The sequence below is a fragment of the Phyllobates terribilis genome, unplaced genomic scaffold, assembly GCF_046119375.1.
Source record: "Phyllobates terribilis strain yellow unplaced genomic scaffold, ASM4611937v1 Scaffold_49__1_contigs__length_9717188, whole genome shotgun sequence".
Classification (NCBI taxonomy): Eukaryota; Metazoa; Chordata; class Amphibia; order Anura; family Dendrobatidae; genus Phyllobates; species Phyllobates terribilis.
Genome location: NW_027362809.1, coordinates 7,578,460 through 7,601,925, shown reverse-complemented (window position 1 = coordinate 7,601,925; position 23,466 = coordinate 7,578,460). Strand labels below are relative to the sequence as shown.

The 23,466-nt window shown below is 44.5% G+C and overlaps 1 protein-coding gene across 1 annotated transcript in view; it reads right to left on the bottom strand.

The window, feature by feature from the left end:
* Positions 1–10,112: 10,112 nt before the first annotated feature.
* Positions 10,113–23,466, bottom strand: part of LOC141191683 (uncharacterized) — a 29,378-nt gene continuing 16,024 nt past the window's right edge. Inside the window, exons 4-9 of the mRNA XM_073661625.1 lie at positions 21,444–21,593; positions 21,135–21,314; positions 20,921–21,044; positions 20,740–20,837; positions 13,447–13,537; positions 10,113–11,365 (exon numbers count right to left, since the gene is read on the bottom strand). Of these exons, the coding sequence (XP_073517726.1) occupies positions 10,113–11,365; positions 13,447–13,537; positions 20,740–20,837; positions 20,921–21,044; positions 21,135–21,314; positions 21,444–21,593 (1,896 nt within the window). The remainder of the gene's footprint in view (positions 11,366–13,446; positions 13,538–20,739; positions 20,838–20,920; positions 21,045–21,134; positions 21,315–21,443; positions 21,594–23,466) is intronic.

The following is a 23,466-nucleotide window of genomic DNA, read 5'->3' as shown; positions in this document are numbered from 1 at the left end:
TTGTTATCTTCGGTTCGATCTTATTATTTTCAATATTTTTTTATTTGTATCAGTACATTCATTAGCCTTGTCCTTTAGTTGTATAGGTAGAGAATTTTTAGATTTTTGTTCGATCACTCAGGGAACACTTTGTGTTTCTTTCTTTTTTATAATATGATAATCATCCCTGTCTCATTGCAGTTTTTTCAATTTATTCATTATTGGCTCATGTTCCAATTGTAATATGGATGTGATAGTGTTAGAATTTATTTTTTTATATTCTGGATAAGATTCAAACCTTAATAGGTCTTTGTGACAAAACAGCTTTTTATCTTAATCAACCAGAAGTCTACATTTGTTAAGCCAAGAGAAATCCACTATTGTGTTTGTGAATGTATGTGTATTTGTGTGGCAGATCAAGAAGGACATACGATTATTTGTATTATTTGTATAAAGCGGAATGTTGATGTCTCTTGGTTTTTAAACAATGATGTTTGTTACTATGCTAATTGCATATTGTACTAAAGCCATCTAGATGTTGATTTATAAGAACCCCCTGCTATATCAACTATATATATTGATTAAATGCTCAAACAATGAGACATGAGCCCTGTCGAATAATACCCTCCCTAATCCTTGACCTGTGGATGCGTACGTGAAAGGACAACTGTAACTATTTAAGAGACATATGCCTCTGTAGCAGTGAGAATTGAAAGAGAGAATCAAAAATCAGTCAGAGTCTTCAGGGCATCAGCTTGGTAGCACAGCGCAATCCAGAGAGACACAGATTTGTATTCTACATGATTCCGCCTAAGGATGTACGGCCCTGACTGGAAGGATATGGATCTGCTCCATTGACCATTAGAGAACCCATAGATACATTTAGGGAGACCAGGTTGGGAGGCTGAAGTCACCTGGCCCCATGGATATGTTTGGGGTTGCCAGGTCGCCTTGGGTCTTTTGGCCTTGTACCTCGATGTACTGTCAGCTTCCAAAGCTTACTGCTACCTCCTCTCTGCAGGCACCCGCCAAAAGCGGGGGCCACTGGTTGAGGTAGTTGGCCCTGGAAGTCCCAAAATTGCAGTTCTATCGCTGGCGGGTCAGCGGAAGGACGAGACTGTGTAATGTTGTTCCATCTTGGGTATTTGCTGGGACTGTTCTGTTTAATGTCCGTTTTTTGTTCAATAAAATATTGCCACACTGCTTTACCCTCACACTGTGTTGTCTGAGTAGTATTATTCCAACGGAAGACCCCAGGTCTTCACAGTCCTTAGCTAAAGATAGAACTTTTTCAGTTGTAGTTTCGCATAATTGTGTTATTTTTTTAAGTAAACATGTTAACTGTAGCATCGGTGTCTCTGCCCCCTGCCAGGCAGAGACGCCCTCCCCCTTACCGCCGCAGTCCTGGTCCAGCGTCTTCTGGCCTCCCTGATTGTGCACGCAGCTTCCCGGGCACGTGCTTAGGGCGCGCATGCTCCCTCCCTCTTATAGGGGCCACGCACGCCGTCCTAAAGAGTCCACGGCCAGTGGCCGGAGGACTTCCCATATATAACGCACCTCCTCCAAAATGGAGGTGCCTGTGCAATGGTTGTTGTTCCGTGTGCTAACACTTGCTTCAGCCCTCAGGTCCCGCTGCCTGTCAGTCCTGCTGCCAGCCTGCCTGTCTGCCCGTCAGTCCTGCTCGCCAGTCTGCTCGCCAGTTACCTGTTGTGCCTGCCTGCCTACCTGGAAGCACCTGCCAGTTACCTGTTGTGCCCACCAGCCTGCTTACCTGGAAGCACCTGCCTGTTACCTGTTGTGTCCGCCTGCCTGCCTACCTAGAGCAGCTGTCTGTTACCTGTCGTGCCCGCTAGGTTGTCTACCCGGACCACCCGTCAGCCTTCCTGCCGTGCTCATCCACTGTACCGGTCAGTTCCTGCCATCTGACCCGTGGGAGTCCCCTGCTCTCATACAAGGTCGGTCCCAAAGTGGCTTCTGGTCCCCCTGCTCAGTCCCTCCCTGAATCACGGAGTCGATTGAGCCACTGAGCGACCTTGGTCAGGCCGAGTAGGTACTTAGTCATGCCCCTCTGGTCCCTCCTTGTATCGCAGCACAGAGTTTCCACCACCCAGACCTGCAACAGTTTGCACAGGCCATTGAACCCGGTAGCCCCCAGGCTCCTTCGCTCTCTGACCTGTACCAGGAGGTTTCACGTCAGAGATCCCAACAGGAAACTATCCTGACCTACCTGCGGTCTGTCAACTCCCGCCTGGACACGATGTCCACCCCATCTGTGTCTGTCTCTAGCAGAGCGGCACCCGCTCCGGCGGCGCCTCAACCTACTAGCGCTATAGCATCCGGCTCTGGCCCCCGGCTCTCTACGCCTCCACGTTTTGGTGGTGACCCCGTCTTATGTCGGGGTATTCTAAATCAGTGCACACTGCACTTTGAACTCCTGGCACATCAGTTCCCCTCCGACAGGGCCAATGTGGCGTTCATCATGTCTCACCTCACCGGGGAGGCATTGGCATGGCTAAACCCTTTGTGGGACAGAGGGGATCCCCTGGTATCCAATCTTCCGGCTTTCCTCACTGCCTTCCGGAAAGTCTTCGATGAGCCCGGACGAAAAACTTCTTCTGCCTCCTCACTTCTCCGTCTCCGCCAAGGGAGTCTCACCGTGGGCCAGTATGCCATACATTTCCGTACCCTCGCATCAGAGCTTGCCTGAAACAATGAGGCCCTGGTGTCCACCTTCTGGGAGGGTCTTTCCGGATGGATCAAGGATTAGCTAGCCGGTCGTGACATCCCTTCCACCCCGGACAATCTGGTGTCATTAGCTACCTGGATTGACATCCATTTTTTGGAACGCGCTAAGGAGACTACCCGGGAGAGAAGATTTCCGCGTCTCGCTCCTGTATTCCAAAAGCCTGCCTCCCAACCAGCAATTCTCCAGGCATGCTCACCTGAACCCATGCAAATTGACCAAACCAAGATGGTCAAGGCGCGCCAGGAGAAGCACCGAGCCGAGGGGAGTTGCTTCTACTGTGGCAGTAAGGAGCATCTGATCCGTTCCTGTCTGGTGAAGCCGGGAAACTCTAGTGTCTAGGACCGCTTGGAGAGGTCGTCCTAGGCAAGAGTAAATCCTCTCCGTCCTTGACTCTATCCGTTTCTATTTCCTGTGGTGAGACCCACTTTTTTCAGACAGCCCACCTGGATTCCGGAACCGCTGGGAATCTCATTTCTCAGGCCCTTGTGGAGCGGTATCAAATTCCTACCATACGTCTGGCTGAACCGTTGGCGGTCGCTTCTGTTGATGAGAGACTTCTTCCGGAGACCATCTTACTCGTCACAGAGCCTGTAACCCTTCAGGTGGGAATGCTGCACTCGGAGAAGATCTCCTTTCATGTGCTGTCCAGTCTTTCTCACTCCCTCTTGCTTGGTCTTCCTTGGTTACGGAGACATGAACCCGTCCTGAATTGGAGTTCAGGTGAAGTGCTCCGTTGGAGGCAGGAATGCCATGAGTCCTGCCTGGTTCCGGTTCGTCCAGTTCGACCCCCATCTACCCCGGCTAATCTACCTGGTCTGCCGGCACCTTACTGGTCCTATGCGGACGTCTTCAACAAGAAGGAAGCAGAGACTCTACCACCTCATAGGCCATATGATTGCCCCATCGACCTGGTACCTGGTGCTTCTCCTCTCCATGGGCGAATCTACCCCTTGTCGCTGGATGAGACCCGGGCCATGTCTGTGTACATAGAGGAGAATCTTGCTAGGGGATTCACCCAGAAATCTACCTCCCCGGCTGGAGCAGGATTCTTCTTTGTTAAAGTGGCTCTGACCGGAGGGGTTGAAGGCGATTCAGCGATTCCTGGGCTTCGCAAATTATTACCGCCTCTTCATCCCACATTTCTCCTCCCAGACCGCTCCCATGTCCACGCTCACCCATAAGGGAGCAAACCCCAGGGAGTGGACTTCCGAAGCGGAGGAGGCCTTCGTCTCCCTGTTTCTGCCGGTTGTACTGTCATTTGGGTGGTCGCTGACCGCTTTTCTAAAATGGCCCACTTCATCCCTCTGCCTGGTCTCCCGTCTGCATCTGTGCTCGCTAAGGACTTCATCCATCATATCTTTCGTCTCCACGGCCTACCCCTCCACATTGTGTCTGATCGCGGGGTCCAGTTCACTTCGCACTTCTGGAGAGCTACGTGCAAGCTTCTGGATGTCTCCTTGGATTTTTCCTCTGCTTATCACCCTCAATCCAGTGGTCAAGTGGAACGTATCAACCAGGTCCTTACCAGCTTTTCTCGGCACTTCGTCAGCGCTCACCATAACGATTCCGTTGAGCCCCTACCCTGGGCCGAGTTCTCCTATAACAATCATGAGAGCGAGTCTTCTTCCAAATCCCCGTTCTTTGTGGTCTACGGTCAACACCCCGAGATTCCGTTTCCCATCTCTTCTTCAGTGGACAATCATGCTGCGGAGTCTCTGGTCAGTGAATTTTCTGCTATTTGGGAGGACACTAGATCTGCACTTCTTCAGTCCTCTGAGTGGATGAAGAGACATGCTGATAACAGACGTCTGGATCCGCCCCAATTCCGTCCGGGAGACAAGGTCTGGCTCTCCTCTAAATATGTTCGTCTCAAAATACCATCGTACAAGTTGGGTCCGCGGTTCATCGGCCCGGTCGAGGTTTTGAACCAAATCAATCCCGTGGCTTACAAGCTAAAACTCCCGGCCACCCTACGGATTCCCAACTCCTTCCACGTATCTCTCCTCAAACCAGTTGTCCTTAATTCTTTCTCTGACGATCCAGGTACCACCCCAGCCCTGGTCTCCGCTGACTATGTCTGTGAGGTAGAGAACATTTTGGCCACCAAAAGGGTAAGAAGAAAAACCTTTTTTCCGGTGGATTGGAAGGGGTTTGGCCCAGAGGAGAGGTCTTGGGAACCCAGGGAGAACATCCATGCCCCTCACCCTCATCTTCTTAAAGAATTTCTTGCGGGCCTAAAGAAGAGGGGGCGTAAAAGGGGGTACTGTAGCATCGGCGTCTCTACCCCCTGCCAGGCAGAGATGCCATCCTCCTTACCGCCGCGGTCCTGGTCCGGCGTCTTCTGGTCTCCCTGCTGCTGCTGGTGCACGCAGCTTCCTGGGCACGGTGCATTGGCCGGGGACTCTTTAGGATGGCGCATGCGGCCGTCCTAAAGAGTCCCCGGCCAATGGCCGGAGGACTTCCCATATATAAGGCACCTCCTCCAAAATGGAGGTGCCTGTGCAATGGTTGGTCCGTATGCTAACACTTGCTTCAGCCCTCAGGTCCCGCTGCCTGTCAGTCCTGCCCACCTGTCAGTCCTGCCCACCTGTCCTGCTAGCCTGTCTGTCCTGCTCGCCAGTCTGCCCGCTAGTTACCTGTTGTGCCCGCCTGCCTGCCTACCTGGAAGCACCTGGCAGTTCCCTGTCGTGCCCACCAGCCTGCTTACCTGGAAGCACTTGCCTGTTACCTGTCGTGCCCGCTAGGTTGTCCACCCGTACCACCCGTCAGCCTTCCTGCCGTGCTCATCTGCTGTACCAGTCAGTTCCTGCCATCTGACCCGTGGGAGTCACCTGCTCTCATACAAGGTCGGTCCCAGAGTGGCACCTGGCCCCCCAGCTTGGTCCCTCCCCGGTTCACAGGAGTCGATTGAGCCGCCGTGCAACCTTGGTCAGGCAGAGTAGGTACTTAGTCACGCCCCTCTGGTCCCTCCTTGCACAGAGGTTCCACCACCCGGACCCGCAACATTAACATAATGTGCATACAATTATTTAAATTAGAGTCCCATTCAAGCGTAAACGTATTTTCATTAGGAAATGTTTGTAGAACTGTTCATGTCCATAATGGATCCTTCTGTTTGTCTAATAGTTTGTAACATGAGCCGTTCCCTTGATGATAGTCGATTGTAAAAGTATTCCATGATGTAGATATATAGACAATTCCCTCTGCAGCCGGGATCTCCTTTGACAATTGCCAGACCGGGAGCCGATTCCAATGTACTGCTGCTGTATCCAAGATAAAACACTAGGGAGAAAGTAGCGCAAATAGGGTCTTACCCAACAAACATTTAAGAGTATTTGTATCAGATTGTGCTAACCTGATCCGTATTCTTTTCTTTGGCGTTTTAAGTTTGATGTTCAGCTGCTGCAGATCCATGGGTTTGTCAAAAACCGATGAATATCAGGATGTGGAGAAATTTGTGGATAATTCCTGTGCGGATGGTTTATTGAAGACGTCAATTCAGAAAAGTTTATTAAATATAATAATTGAATATGGAACGTGCAGATCTCTCAGATGTTTTTTTATATCAATTAATCTGTCTCTTTGTTTCTGCACTTCTATAGAATAATCTGGAAAGATCTAGATTTTGGACCCATTGATTGTTACATCTGGGTGATCCCTTGCCTGTTGCAGGATAATATCTCTGTCCAGGTAGTGTAAAACTTTAGCCAGCACAGGTCTTTGTGGAAGCCCAGGAGGAAGATGAGCACCCTATGAGCTCGTTCTACAGCTTATAGGAGGATTAAGGTTTCAAGCCTGATTATTAATTTCAGCCAGTTTTCAAAGAATTCAGTAGGAAAGGAGCCTTCTATATTTTCAGGTACACCAATAAGTGGTATATCATTGAGCCTTGACCTATTTTCAAGATCATCTGTTTCTGCCAGCTGTGCTGATATTTGCTATTCTGCAAGCCTGTTCTCCTTGCTTGCATTGGCTATCTGGTCCTCAATGGCGCTGAATCTGCCTTCCACTGCCCCTGCTCTATTTTCTGCAGTTTGTGTCGCATACCTGCTATCTCATCTTTAAGACCACCAAAATGTACATTGAAAGCAGATGGAGAGAATTTACAATGTACCACTGCAATGAAAACGTCTTTTAAAGTAGGTTCCTCAGGTACATGTATGTCCCATTGGTGCAGATTAGGCCATCGGGGATGAAAAGACCACATGCAATTTTGTGGTCTTTTCATCCCCTTCAATGTGGCTGCCTCTCCCATCTCCTGCACACCCAACTCCTCTACTTGGAGCCCGTGCACAGGTGTGGGGTAGCTGCTATAAGAAGGCCACTGTCACCTGATGAGACCTGTGTTTCTGTTCAGGAAAATTGCTACAGCCTGGCCACCACTTCCCTCTGCCTCGTCTCCCCTGCTCAATCTGTCTCCAGCGTGACAACCGTGGTGTCATCTTTGAGCGGAGAGCCTGCTTGTCCCACAGTCTTTATGTGGCTTTTCCTGGTCATTTTTTTCCCCTGTAGCAAAGTACCTCCACACTCAGAAAGTTAACTGGTAGATGTATGACGATTTTCAGGATGGTCGTCAGGTCTTATATAGGATAAATAGCTAGATGCTCATCAGGAGCTCTGTCTGTGAGGAGCTGCCCACTTTCTAAAGACTAATACTTTTCCAGCAATGAACCACCATTTTTGTTAATATTATTATTGTGTATTAGTGATTTTCTTGTTATATTTTATATAGTTCTGCTGACTTGTCAGTATGTGCACTAGATTCACTTGTAAAATGTCCAGCATTCCACTAATCTCATCTTTATCTCAGGAGTCCATTGTCTCAACAGCCAATAATCTGATTAGGTGAGTGTAGATTGAGACACAGTGGAGTAGTCATCACAGGGGGTCTTACATGCAGTCTCAGATGAAGGCTTCTAGACTATTCTTCAATGTTTTTAGCTAACAGTGAATGTTTAAGGGGGAGGGTGTGATCACTTCTGACCTGGGAGGGGACTGAGCCCAGTGGAAGAAAGGACATTTTTTAGGGAGAGTTGTGTGGAAGAATTGAAAGGAAGAGGATGGAGACCGTGGACTTGGAAGGATGAATGGATAAACATGTTACCATTATGGATTATGTCGTTTGGATTTACACTTTCTTACAAGGACTGCTGCTACGAGATACGCGTGCTTTCATCGTTTTATCTGCCGTCTAGAGGATCATGAACTGTGGCTACAGACTATAGTGGCTGGAGATACGAAATCTGTGGGCCAACCAAAAGTTGGGAGACAGTGAGTATGGCCTTATACAAAGGCAGTGGAACTACTGAACCCAGATTGGGAATTTGAGGACTGAGAGAACGGTACTTTGGCAATTTACTTGGAATTGCTTTGTTACCGTGGCTGTGATCCATAAAATATTGTTGCATCGTTAACATGTCAAGGTGATTACTTACAACCAACAAACTCAGATCTTTACAAGCTCCTACATCTGCTTGTCCACATATGTCATCAGGGTTGTTGCATGAAAGTACTGCTGCTTTCCGTGTAAGTGGGATAGTCATGCAAGAGAATATTGCTACAAAAAAAAGGGACTGGCCTCTCTGACATTCACTTCAGAAAGGGAGTAAACTGTCCTGCATCCAGAAATTGAGGACCCACCTAGGCAATGGTGGTAACAAAATCTTATTAAGGTGGGCCTAATGAAGAACTTTGAAAAGGCTATGGATAAAAATGTAAAAGCATTCATGCATCTGATTGATAACTTTCCAAGGTTAAGTGAAGCAAATATAAAAGGAGTCTTTATTGGACTTCAGATTTGTAAGTTTTTTCAAGATGAGGAGTTTCTTCAGTTGTTGCAGGGCAAGGAAAAGGCTGTATGGTCTAGATTTGCATTTGTGGTAACTAACGTTTTGGGAAACTCAAGGGCAGATACAGAAACTATGAAGAGTTAGTGTTATTTCTCCTCAAAACATATAAGGATCTTGGCTGTAACATGTCCTTAATGATTAATTTCTTACATTCTAGACCTTTCTTACACCAAACTGTGGAGTAGTGAGAGACAAGGATGGTGAGAGATGTAACCAAGATATTGCAGCTATGGAGAAGAGATATCAAGGAAAAAGGAAATCCATCAATGCTTGCAGATTACATAATTTTAATAGATGATCCAATACAGGAGTACAAGAAACAAGCAAAAAACAGTTGTCACTGAATGAGGACTAATTTTGTAGTGCAATTTCTGTAACTGTTCAAAATTCGCAATAAGGTTTAGACAGGTTTTAGTTATTTGAATTTTTCTAAGTTTTCTCTAAATAAATATCAGAAAAGTGGCATAACAAAATATTCTGCATCTCTATATTTACAAGAATAATAATGTTTCAAAGTACTGAAACTTTTATCATTAATTATATGTAGCAGTAAAAGGAAAACTCAATTGTTCAATTTGAATTCAGGAGGTCAAACTCATTAAGAAATGGCTCAGTTCATAGCGGAACCTGACAACTTTTAAAAATATGTAAAACAGTGTTACATAATCTGAAAGGTCATTGAGCTAGGTTCTTCAGCTGCTCAGTCAGGATGTGCAGCCTCTGTACAGGTCCTGGTACCTTCCTCTCCTATGCACCAGTCAGATAAGTGTGGGGCTGGAGGAGAGAGCAGTTCTCTCACTGATCAGGAAGGACACCGTCTCATTGTTCTCGGTCACAGGAAGCTACCTCCAGTCTATAGGACGCACTCATTTATTAGCAAGATTTTTTCTGGCTAAAAGTGTGTCTTTTCAAGTAAAACATTTTCCACATTAAGGATATAAAAAAAGGCTTCTCCCCTCTGTGACTTCTCTGATGTCCATCAAGATGCGCTTTCCGGTTAAAACATTTCCCACATTCTGAACAGGAAAAAGGCTTTTCCCCTGTGTGAGTTCTCTGGTGACTAAGAAGATTTGATTTCTGGTTAAAACATTTCTCACATTCTGTACATGAAAAAGCCTTTTCTCCTGTGTGAATTATCTGATGTCTAGCAAGAGCCGATTTGTTGTTAAAACATTTCCCATATTCTGAACATGAAAAAGGCATCTTCCCGGTGTAAGTTCTGTGATGTGTAACAAATGCGCTTTCCAGAAAAATCATTTCCCACATTCTGAACATGAAAAAGCCTTCTCCCCTGTGTAAATTCTCTGATGTGTAACAAGATCTGATTTCGGGTTAAAACATTTCCCACATTCTGAACATGAAAAAGGCTTCTCTCCTGTGTGAGTTCTCTGGTGCTTAACAAGATTTGATTTCACTGTAAAATATTTCCCACATTCTGAACAGGAAAAAGGCTTCTCCCCTGTGTGAGTTCTCTGATGTGTAACAAGATCTGATTTCTGGTTAAAACATTTCCCACATTCAGAACATGAAAAAGCCTTCTACCCTGTGTGAGTTTTCTGATGTCTATCAAGATGCGCTTTCTGGGAAAAACATTTCCCACATTCTGAACAGGAAAAAGCCTTCTCCCCAGTGTGAATTCTCTGATGTCTATCAAGATGCGCTTTCTGGAAAAAACATTTCCCACATTCTGAACATGAAAAAGGCTTCTCCCCTGTGTGAGTTCTCTGATGTGTAACAAGTTCTGATTTCTGGTTAAAACATTTCCCACATTCTGAACAGGAAAAAGGCTTCTCCCCTGTGTGAGTTCTCCGATGTGTAACAAGATCTGATTTCTGGTTAAAACATTTCCCACATTCTGAACATGAAAAAGCCTTCTCCCCTGTGTGAGTTCTCTGATGTCTATCAAGATTCGCTTTCTGGAAAAAACATTTCCCACATCCTGAACAGGAAAAAGCCTTCTCCCCTGTGTGAATTCTCTGATGTCTATCAAGATGTGCTTTCCGGAAAAAACATTTCCCACATTCTGAACATGAAAAAGGCTTCTCCCCTGTGTGATTTCTCTGATGTGTAACAAGATCTGATTTCTGGTTAAAACATTTCCCACATTCTGAACATGAAAATGGCTTCTCCCCTGTGTGAATTCTCTGATGTTTGATAAGACTTGATTTCTCTGTAAAATATTTCCCACATTCTGAACATGAAAAAGGCTTCTCCCCTGTGTGAATTCTCTGATGTTTGATAAGGCTTGATTTCTCTGTAAAATATTTCCCACATTCTGAACATGAAAAAGGCTTCTCTCCTGTGTGAGTTCTCTGGTGAGTAACAAAATTTGGTTTCAGTGTAAAACATTTCCCACATTCTGAACATGAAAAAGGCTTCTCTCCTGTGTGAGTTCTTTGGTGACTAAGAAGACTTGCTTTCTTGTTAAAACATTTCATACACTTGAAACAAGAAAATCTATTCTTTGCTGTGTGAATTTTTTGATGTTTAAGAAAAAACTTTTTGAGGGGAAAACTATTTCCATATTCAGACCGTGCAAATCGCTTCTTAGCTTTGGGAGCAGTTAGTTTTTTAATGCTTATTTTGTGACTTTGATTTTCCTTAGTAGTTGGTAATGAATCAGAAGATAGGACCTGTTTCAAAGGATCAGATGACACATCTTTGCTGTAAAGGGATGATGGTATATTTGGAGTAATAGCATTCCCTTCAATTGTATCCTGTGAGATCTCCAGCTCATCTGTTTTGAAAATTGAAGATGTCAGCTGTCCCTCTGATCTCCTAGTACAGTCATCTGCTAAGTAAAAAAAAATATATTTGAATAAAATATTCTTGAAATTTATATTTTTGAACATTTCTACTTAAACTGTTGGTACAAATGGCAAGTTATGTAAAAATATTAAATTATTCACCAAGACAATGACAGTTGACAGTCTAATAGAAAACCTCATAGCATGAACCATTAGAGTTTGGTGTTCAACTGTTTGTTCATTCTGCCTCCCAAATATGAAATATGTGAAAATTATACCAATAAAAATTTCTACTCATATCACAAAAAAACAAGCCTCCTCTCAGGTCCATCGTCTGTCAATGGAAAAACAGAGGTTTCCACATCATTAGTGGCTCAAAAACTCTTGAAAAGCAACATGGCTTCCATAAACCAATCCAGAAATATCCGCTCTTCTAAAATGAAATATACTCCCTACTTAACTCAAATGGAAAGCACCACACCCTACTAAAGCTCATGCATAATGCCGGAAGCTGCCGATATAGCCTTGTTCTCCGCTGGTTAAGTCCTCTGTGTTCAGCTATCGTGTTGTGTATTTTCTTCTTAGTTTCTTCTTGTGATCCCTGCCAGTTTACTGACTACTATTGTGTCTTCTGATTTTGTATTTTCTCTGCCCTCCTGGCTCTGATCCGGCTACCTGACTATTCTTCTTGTCATCTCACACCACAGAACAGCAGGCAACACTAAGTCCAATCCTAGGGGTCTTTGTGTACGTACAGATCCATGTAGAGGGGTTAAAGGGTGATGGGCAAAACTTTGACTATAAACAATAACACATCTAATGAAAAGATCAAAAAACAAAAGAGAGAGAGAGTAACTAGTGGTGAAACCTCTCTGGGCTAAATAGAGTATGCTTCTTGGTAGCTCCTGGCAATTTAAACTATAGTAAGGGCCAATATTTTCTGTCAAATAAGTCTCAAGAAGAAATATACATTTAATAAGAACATTTTATAATAGTGCAGAGCTGAGATGTCTTAAATTTAGAACTCGGGCATTTGGAAGAGACAATGGAGACCTTTTTTGAAAGAGTACCAGGGAATTACAGAGTTAAGTGAGGCAAGCCGATCCCACCACAATCAAACTATCATACAGAATTAACCTGTAAAAAAAAAAAAAGACAATAGAAAAACACGTTATATCCTCAACAAGAATGTATGTTTGGGGAGGGGGGGGGAGGGGAGAACTCCAACACTAAACCAGAGTTGCACTTATTTATGGTAGACCGTTGGAGCTACTATGAGTCCTGACCAGAAGAGTAGAGAAAGTATTAGTGCCCCCATTTCAGGATAAATTGTATCTAAATTCTTTACGATCGATAATATAATTTATGACGTGGAGTGAATCCATGAAACCAGGGCTTGAGTCATGCCAACATATCTCCTGCAGCCGTGAATAAATGTATATTACAGCCATCAGCCACTCACAGCTTAGAGATATATCATGGCACAGGTGTAATGTTTTTTGTATACTTTATCTATTTGAAGTTATTTGGTTTAAAAAGAAATTGAAAAGTCAGGGTAAAGGGAAACTCCGTTGTTATTATACAGATATTCACACTAGGCCCTCACTGCACGTTTAATGTTGCCGATCATAAAAGCGAGTTTTGGTCATAAAGACTGGACCTGGTCTTGTAGGAATCATATGAGCACATTCAGTAGCACAGAAGGGAGAGAAGGTAGATTCATCTAATAAGATATCAGGGATCTAGGAAGCCAATAGCATCATTACCCTCCGCTTTCTCTTACAGATCCATCATAATATTTTTCTTCAAGTGATTTTTTAACTTGTCAGCACTTTCTACATGTGCTGTCATTTGGATTGGTAGTTTACAGATCTGGACAGGTAAGAGTCAGGATCTTCTAATTTCAGTTGGTAGTTGGATCTTCCAGGTTGTAAGTTCTATAGAAAAGGAGTTTCAATGTCCAAAGTCATTTGAACAGTTTTTGGTGGAGGACAATGTTTTGGTCTAGATGCAAAATGGTGATCACACGATCGTGATACAGCTGGACTACTTGACCGGTAAACCAGCCACAGCCTGTGACTGAGAAGAATCTGTGACTTCTCTGCATTTAGTGGTTACTACTCACCTGGACGGTTATCTTTAGGAATCTCCTCTTTACACCGCTCATCACCCCTCACATATGTCTCTGTAGTATTAATATGGGTCAGATCTTCACCCTGAAAGAAATATTGTACAAGTCACAGACAAATGGAGAAGTCACATCTATGATCAGTAGTGATGAGCGAGTACCGTAATATTCGTAATCGCTATACTCGTAAAGAGTACTTTGTAATATTCGCGTATTCGTTCCGAATAGCGAGTACAATGTAAGTCAATGGGAAATGCGAGTTACTTTCTGCTGGACCCTAAAAAGAGGTCTGGGGGCCTGAGGAAAAGGCTCAAATGGATGGGAAAGTGATGAAACAGAATGGGAAGAGCCTGGAGAATGAGCCTGCATGCATTTCTGACTCACATATGGTTTCTGGGAATAAGTTTGTCGCAGTATTACGCCACTTTTACAGACACACAAGAACAACTACCAAACCTAACCTAAATTGCATTTATCAGGCCAAAAAGGTTAAGAAACAGTTTTTCCTGCACAATCACTTGTATATAAGGCTAAATAAACCAGAGAAACCAAACAATATCCATTTTAGCCTTTGTTCACACATACTGCTGTGGCTTTTTTTTGTCACTTTTTACAATTGGGAAGGCCTTGACTTATTCATTTTGAAGGTCCCTCTGTCATACATCATTTTTCAGTTCGCTATTCCCCAGCACTTTACAAGCACATCTAGAACGTACTAACAAAAGACAGGAATGGAGCTTTACAAAATGCAAATAGAAAATAAATTTTATTATTGGTATAAATACATTAAAAGATACATATAGGATCCATAAGAGGGAATATGAATCATGATGTGTGCAAAAGGAGCAGAAAACCCCCCCAAAACAACAGGCCTCAGGTAGGCATCATAAAATGCAAGATATGATGTACAGCAAGTAGTAGACATTAAGCACACCCAACCACTCAAGACATGAACAGGGGAGCAAAGAATATTGCTACAGTACCCCATAATCTATACAAAATCTAGAAGCAATAGTGGGCAAAAGGCTTTCTCTTGAAAGCAACGCATTGTCCACGCGAAACGCGCGTTGGGTAGGTGTTTTTTGCACTTTTTGTACTCTCCCTTTCCCCATTCGGGGAACTTTCAGCCCTTGGGTTAGTGCCTTGACTACTTTTTTGATGTTTCATTATTCAGCCTTATGTGTATCCACTTGTATTGCCTTTTGCCCACTATTGCTTCTAGATTTTGTATAGATTATGGGGTACTGTAGCAATATTCTTTGCTCCCCTGTTCATGTCTTGAGTGGTTGGGTGTGCTTAGTGTCTACTACTTGCTGTACATCATATCTTGCATTTTATGATGCCTACCTGAGGCCTGTTGTTTTGGGGGGGTTTTCTGCTCCTTTTGCACACATCATGATTCATATTCCCTCGTATGGATCCTATATGTATCTTTTAATGTATTTATACCAATAATAAAATTTATTTTCTATTTGCATTTTGTAAAGCTCCATTCCTGTCTTTTGTTGTCCATGTGTTCTGGAGCTATGTTGCTGGTTTGACACGTGTGTGCTTGTGGATTTCCATGGGCACTGGCGTGCCTCCAGCAATAATGTTTTTGGGTTTGATTTTGCATCTAGAATGTACTAGTAGGTATGTTGATCCTTTGAGAGGCCTCAGGTGGCTCTGTAACATGCGTTTTGGAGGGACAGCTGTTCCTTAGACATTTGGGCGGTCCCTCCATCATTGACACTCAGATAGTGGAATACATATTCAATAGCAGTTTACAATGTGGCCATTGCAGCGTTGGGCTTGACCCTCCTCCTCCACCACCATGTGATACTGCGACCCTAAATTCAAATGTTCAGAGGTCTTGCAGTAGGCAAGGAAAGCTGAGTTTTGTGAGAGCCCTCGTGTGGCCCTGTAACATACATTTTGAAGTGCCCTACTCTAGAGATTTTGGAGGTCCCTCGTGTACATCTGAGAGTGCCCTCACTTACTCATATTGTAGGGCCCTCACTGTATTATTTAACTCATTTAGGGGCAGAGACTACAGAGAAAAAAGCCAAGAGACATGGAGTACTAGAAGGTAGCAGTGAGTACGGCCTCCAATCCTCAGGTATGGCTGAACTCCGTGAACCGGAAAAACAAAGCTGCACAGGTATGGCTGAACTCAGTGAACCGGAAAAATAAAGCTGCACTAGTCAACTGGATGATGAGCTCAAATATATCACTTGTGCAAGTCAATGGTCAAAGGATTTATGGTGCTCCCCTCCAGGATGGGTTGGTGAAGCTTCCCCAAATGGCTCCGAGGTTTTGATTGTCAATATTCCCCAGATTATATAGGAAGAGAAGACTTCTTGATATTGTACTACTTGGTCCAGTGCAGAATGTGCATCGTACTTCCAAAAATTACTCCTGGGGGCTGTGTCATAAGTGCAGGGAGATTCCTTGACAAGGGCCTCCCGTGTCAAACATTATCTACGATGGAGTACTGTAGTAGTTGTGGCCCTCAATTCAAATTTTCAGAGGGCCATCAGTCGGTCATCAACAGTCAGTGTAAATTTCTATTGAATATGTATCCCCTATCTCAGTCAAAATGTGGCACAACCTGTGACAAGGGCCTCCAACGATAAATATTAGTTTGGTAGGACCACTGTACATTACAGATTTGTCCACTGCACAATGTGCATAGGGTTTGTAAAAATTAGCCCAATGGGCTGAGTCATGGTTGACACAGGAAGCCACCATCCCAAGGGTCTCCAATCACAAATAGTAGTTAGGCTGGAGTAGGAATACTGTCCTGGTTTGTCCACTGTACAATGTGCATAGGGTTTGAAAAGATTAGCCATATGGGCTGAGTCATGGTTGACACAGGAAGGAATCTTGTTTTAATGGAAGGGGGTGACTTTAACAGCAGTAGCATGAATCTGCATTTTTGGTGAATTTAGGTTGGCTTGCTTTCATCTAGAGGGATTGCGAACTGTGGATATATCCAGTCCTTGTTGAATTTAATCAGAGTAAGTCTCTCTGTATTTTCCGTGGAGAGGCGTGTGCGCCTATCAGTGATGATTGCCCCAGCGCAAATGAAAACACGCTCTGACACCACACTAGCAGTCAGGCAGGCCAGCACCTCCAAGGCATATAAAGAGAGGTCGGGCCAAGTGTTCAGCTTAGACACCCAATAATTAAAGGGAACTGAAGTGTCAGAAAGGACACACGTATGGTCACTTAAAGTAACCCTTGACCATGTTCTGCAACTTATCCCTCCTGGGCATTTTTAAAGGCACAGATAGCCCTTGCTGTTTTGCTGGTTTATTGAAAATTGCCCAATTTGGGCACATTTTCCCCCCACCTCCATTGGAGCTGGTGTTCGTGTCTCTCCCCATTATCCCTTGGTGTTGAAAAGAGCTGGTACCTCTGCCACCAGCATTATCTGAGGGTGATGTTTTCAGCAACTGATCTACAACGGCCCTCTTAAACGATTCCATTGTACAACCCCTGGCAAAAATTATGGAACCACTGGGCTCAGAGGATGTTCATTCAGTTGTTTAATGTTGTTGAAAAAAAGCAGATCACAGACATGGCACAAAACTAAAGTCATTTCAAATGGCAAATTTAGGGCTTTAAGAAATACTAAAGGAAATCAAGATGAAAAATGTGGTACCCAGTAAGAGTAATTTTTTTCAGACCAAGCAGAGGGAATCACTCAATTCTGAGGAAGAAAAAATGGAATCACCCTGTAAATTTTCATTTCCAAAACTAACACCTGCATCAAATTAGATCTGCTCGTTAGTCTGGATCTAAAAAGGTGTGATCACACCTTGGAGAGCTGTTGCACCAAGTCAAGTCAAGTCAAGTCAATGGAAACAAATAGGTGGATTGGACAACCTTTCAGAGTAGGATCTGGTGTCCGACATGGCTGTCCTCTTAGCCCTTTGCTTTATGCCTTTGCAATTGATCCCTTCCTCAGAAGGATCGATTGTGGATCGTTGGCAGGGGTGCGGATGGGCAGGGTGGCGCCGGAGGCTATCCTGAGGGTAGTGGCCTGCCTACGTGGATGATGTCACCGTCTTTATTTATTCGCAAGAGGAGGCAATGGTGGTGATATCAGAAGAGGAGCGCTACTCGGAGGCATCGGGGTCCAAGGTCAACCAGGATAAGTGTGAAAGTCTCTGGCTGGGAGGCGGAGATCCCGGGTTTGATCTTCCAGACACCCTCCCCGAACCCCAAGAACACGCCAAAGTCCTGGGCACTGAATTCGGCCAGGGTGATTACCCCATGAAAAACTGGGAAGGCAGAATCAAAGGTGTCGCCCAAAGAGTGGACCAATGGAAGGGTTGGTCTTTGAGTCTGAGGGAAAGGGTTGGCCTGTGCAAAGCTTTCCTGCTCCCCTTGCTAATCTACCTGGGCAGCGTCTGTGTCTTTCCAAAGCCTCTCTGGACACGGGTCTACAGTCTGTTCTTCCAGATGTTATGGGGGAATAGACTGAACCTAGTCAAGCCGGAGGTCAATTACCACATGAGGAGCCTAGGGTGGTTGGATATGGTGAACCCCGTCGTGTTCCTAGTGAACACCTTCTTGAAAGTTAACGTGGCAAACCTCTGGAAGGAGAGGGCTCCTCAATGGGTATTATCCTGCAAGGGATGGTTTCAGCCATCAATCTTCAGGGGGAAGATTGAAAGATCTTCGCACACTGTATGGGCATCTCCCTGCTTATGTTACCCCGGTTCTGAAAATGATCCACCGGTGGGATCTGGGAATGTGGGAGGTGAGGTCCCTCCCGAGGAAACTCCTCGATAGGAGGGTCTTGCTTTCTCATTTTCAGAGTCCATTGGTCCTCAAGGACTGCCCACGGCGGGATCTGGAGGTTGGGGTGAGTTTGTTAAATTCTAGCAGGATCCCCAAGAAGTACTGGGACTTGACTTGGCGCTGCTTCCAAGGTAAGCTGTGTGTAAGGGGCAATTTGAAGTACAGGAGCTCCGAGGACAGGATTTGCTCCCCGTGAGGCTTGCGCTAACATGCTGGAAAGCATGGAACACTTCCTTCTTCATTGTCCCTTTAATACAGAGGTGTACAACAGGGTGGGAGCTTCCATTGGTTGGCCATGGCTGGCTACTCTATCCTATGCCGGGTGGGCCTATGGAGCGTTCGGAGACCTTGGGAGAAGGGACCGAACCACTTTATTCATACTAAGTGTAGTGGTCAGGTATTTCACGTGGAATGCACGAGTTTTAGTTTCGATGCAGAGCAAAATCCTAAGTGCAGATGAAGTTTGTAGGAACATCCTAGGTGACCTGGTGAAGGCACGTTCTCTGGAGTATGAAAGCCTGTCTCTGGAGGGGTTTTCCTTCTGGGTGCCTTAGTCCGGTAGTACTCCTATATCCTGGTGGTGGGCTGATGTCTTTTGTTTTGTATTTATGTCTCCTGAATAGGTTTGCAAGCATCGAACTTGAGCCTTGGATGGTGAGCATGTAGGTTGCCTTTGCCCTGGCTCCAGATGCTACAGACTACAATGTTTTTCTCTGAAGGACTTTCTGAAAAAAAATAAAATTCCACACAGCAGCTGAAAGCTCCCTTCCCCTTACTTGGCGCACAGCGGGGGTGCTCTTGGGAACAGTTGACCCAGTTCTCACTCTGGGCAAACCACGACTCCTTGGTGCCTGTTTTGGTGTTACACATCCATCTTCCTCTGTGTTGATGTCATGGCTATGCATGCCAACAGTCCAGGTCGGATCAGTGGACTCATCATTGACTACCTCGTCTTCCATCTCATCCTCCTTCCCAGGTGACATTGTAGGCTGACCTGATTGCAAACGTGTCTCATCATCATCAGCCTCCACCTCTGGAGACAAAAAATTATGTTCTGCCAAGTGTCTTTCTTCTGGCCATAGGTCCTCAAATACATAAGTATCAATGCACGCCACCTCCTCTTGTCCCTCTTCAATGCTGCACAGTGATAGTCCAGAGCCAACCAAAGGATACGTACTAAACAGATCCTCAGAGTGGCCAAGCTTCAGGTCATATGTCTCCTATGACTGATAATGGTTGCAGGAAGGAGAACCAGCTTCAGGATTGGATGGGCCAGCCTTCTGTGTATCCACAGTAGACTGTGTGGTGGAAGATTTGTTGCTGCTTGACAAATGCGTAGAGGCCTTGTCTGCTATCCAAGACAGAATCTGCTCTCGCTCTTGTGGTTTCCACACACGTTTAAATTCCAGACCGGGAAATTTTTCCAGGAATATAGTGGATGCATCAAGCTTCTTCTGACCTGACACAGACTGAGTGCCTTCTCGCGCACCACTGACACGTCCCTTAACAACAGTCTTTTTTGACATTTTGGGTTTTGTTGACAGAATTTCAGATGTTGATGGCACAAGTCAAGCTAGCTGTCACAGCCAAAATAGTGGTTAAAATGGCCTGGTGCGTGCTTTGTACCAGGCAGTAGGAAATGATTGGACTACTGCTTTGTGTAGGGCACTCAATGATTTTTTAAGCGGACTAATATGGACAGAAGGCAGGCTCTGACCCCTAAAACAGCAGGGAAAATAGAACGGTGCTAAAAAAAAAAAGGCAGCACAAAATGCTACTTCTGTGTGTGCTGGAAAAATATTGCTTTGCCTCTGACAAGAGCTGTTTTAATATGGACACTGGAAGAACACACAATCTCTCCCTCCTTGTACTATGACTTTGTTGTGTGTCTTCAGCTCTGAAAAGAGCTATTTTTTTAAGGTATTATGGAGCTAGTGAGCGGCTCCTTTAAACACAGAACTAGTATACACGGCAGGTAGCCCTTAAAAGGGCTTTTGTTTTATCAAGAGGCCTAAACACTCTCCCTAGCAGCTCAGAAATCTCTCCCTATGCTTATAGAATGCAGGCTCCAGAAGCAATGTGCACAAAATGGCGACGACAGGGCTTAAATAGACCCTATGAAGCTGGGTGGCCAGTCAATCACAGTAATGCCACAACCAAGATGTCTGAAGCATTACTGCGTTTGGTTAAGAAGCCCAGCATGTTTAGTGGCTGCAAAGGAGGCGCCAAAACTGCAGGGCGGGACATTCGAATATAGCGAGGCGAGTACACAAACACTAGCAATATAAAAAGTAACCCGAATACCGTACTATCCGTGCGAATAGTAACGAATACACTCGCTCATCACTAATGATCAGCTCTAATCCTGCCATCTCCACCATTCTCATTATATAAGTATAAACCATATAATTCTGGTGGGTAAAACAAGACTGAACACAAGACCTTCACAGCCGTATACACATCACAGGAGACATCTCATGACACCTTCTCTCCATCTACCTGATGATCCTGAGGAATATTGGGATCTTCTTGTTTACAGTCCTGTGGAAGAAGAGGACGGGGACATCTCTCTGGTGTTGTCCTCTTACTGGATAGATCTGGAGGAAACACATACAGGGACTGAATTCATTCTTTACATACAGATAATTATAGGCCGTGTGTATTTAGTCTTGTCTATTACCTGGTGATGTGAGGGACTGGGGAACCTCCATCATGACCTTCTTATACAGATCTTTGTGTCCTTCTAAATACTCCCACTCCTCCATGGAGAAATAGACAGCGACATCCTGACATCTTATAGGAACCTGACACATACAATGATACAGTCACCCCCCTGATCCCTTCATAGCTTTACTATAAAATGTTGCAGCATTCCTCATTCCTAGCAGTGTCACCTCTCCAGTCAGCAGCTCAATCATCTTGTAGGTGAGATCTAGGATCTTCTGGTCATTGTTGTCCTCATGTATCAGGGGGTGAGGTGGAGGCCCTGTGATTGGGCTTAGGGGTCTTCCCCATCCCTCAGGCACAGGGTCCTGACAGCGCTCACTAGAGGTTTTCTTCACTACTGTGTAATCCTGGTTATGGAGAGACACATTCATAAACCTTACTACAGACATTTTCAGAGTCCTCACCTCTCCAGTTCAGTCCATCCGTTATTTCCATACATAAGAATGATGTAATGTGACGTCATCAGAATCTCTCACCTCTCCAGTAAGCCGGAAGAGGATCTCTAGGGTGAGGTGTAATATCCTCTCCGCCATCTTGTCTCTGTCCATATCCATCTTTGATGCGTAATTCAGGAAAATTCTCTTATATAGAAGATCTTCACTGAGAGGATTCGATATTGTAGAGACCTGAATGTGAAGTTGAGCAGATGTAACGTCATAAAAATCCTGTGTAATAATACAATTACTGGAGATAATAAGGAAACATTTGAGGAGATTTAGGTTTTACAGTATCTAGTTTTCTTCTTTACATCTAGTAATAAAACCTATATATTTTAGGCCACAGACAACAAGCAGTTTCTTCCTCAGAATCTGCAAGTGAATACGTTTCTCATAGACTCATCTTCCTTATTGCTAATTCTAATCTCATTTACCAACACTGGAATCGCTATTATCAATACTGCAGGAGATATTGATTACATGTGACATGAGAAATAACAACTTCATGATGAGGACAACATCTTCATCTACTACGGCTCTAGAAACATATTTGGCCAGAGTCCGTCACTGACTACATCACCACCGGCCGTCTATATGTTTCTTGTCTTCACCGGACTGTCATCTTCTATCACGTTAGAGCTCAGGTCTGATTCACACTCAGAAGTTTGAGGCATTTATAAAAGCTTGTTTGTAAGAACACCAAGACGGAGTTATTTGATACCAAAATTTCCATGTACAGTGTTTTATGGGGTTTCAAAACAAAGTGTGAATCTCAAATTGAAATCATTGTTGTTGAGATTTTGTGCAAATTTCAACGCCTCCTCCTGTGTGTCTCCCCACATCAGGAGGAGGTCGTCGATAAATCGACCTTACGATATGATTTTTTGGGCTATAAATATTGCTCTCATGGTAAATGTGTTGCTCCTCCCATTGGACGAGAAAATTTGCTGCCCATACTTACTCCCTTACTTTGTAAAAAAAAAAAATAAAATTGATTGTCAAAGCAGAAATAATTATGATCCAGAAGAAATTTAACTGACATGATAATGAAATCTTATTTCTACTGTATACGTGCTATAGGTATCCAAGTAATAGCTCAGGCTAGTTAATGCTACACTGTGTGGTATGGATGAATATAGAGCTACACATGTGGTCAAAATTGTTAGTACCCCTCGTTTAACCCCTTACTGGCCTGGGGCATATTAGTACGCCCCAGGCCATCACCCCCGGTTCAGCACAGGCTTCGGCGCTGAGCTCGCACTGAACCGGGCACATGTCAGCTGATTCTTACAGCTGACATGTGCCCGCAACAGCCTCGGGTGGAATCGCGATCCACCCGCGGCTGTTAACCAGTTAAATGCCTCTGTCAATCTCTGACAGTTGCATTTAACAGGGCCGCGCCGGAAGTGTGTCACTTACCCCGCCCATCAGTGACCCCGTCATGTGATCGCGGGTCACTGATGGGTGGGCATGGCAACCCAGGGTCTGCAGCAGACCCCAGTGGTTGTCATGAAAAGATTGCTATGAGCGCCACCTAGTGGTCAGCGCTAATAGCAAAGGAGCATTTCTGCTACATAGAGGGGGATCTGCTCATCGCCTCTATGTAGCAGAGGCAATCAGACAGTTGCTGCTTCTAGTCTCCTATGGAGACTATAGAAGCAAGCAAAAAGTGTAAAAAAAAAGTTAAAAAAAAAAAAAAAATTAAAAGTATAAAAGTTTAAATCACCCCCCCTTTTGCCCCATTCAAAATAAAATAATAAAAAATAAACCCCACACACACATTTGGTATCGCCGCGTTCATAATCAAATAATTAATCCGATCGGTAAACGGCGTAACAAGAAAAAAATTCCAAACACCAGAATTATGTTTTTTTTGGTCGCTGCAACATTGCAATAAAATGCAATTATGGGCGATCAAAACATCAGATCGACTCCAAAATGGTATCAATAAAAACGTCAGGCAAAAAATAAGACCTCGCCCGGACCCAGATCCCGAAAAATGGAGATGCTACGGGTCTCAGAAATTACGCCATTTTTTTGGGAATTTTTTTTCACCACTTAA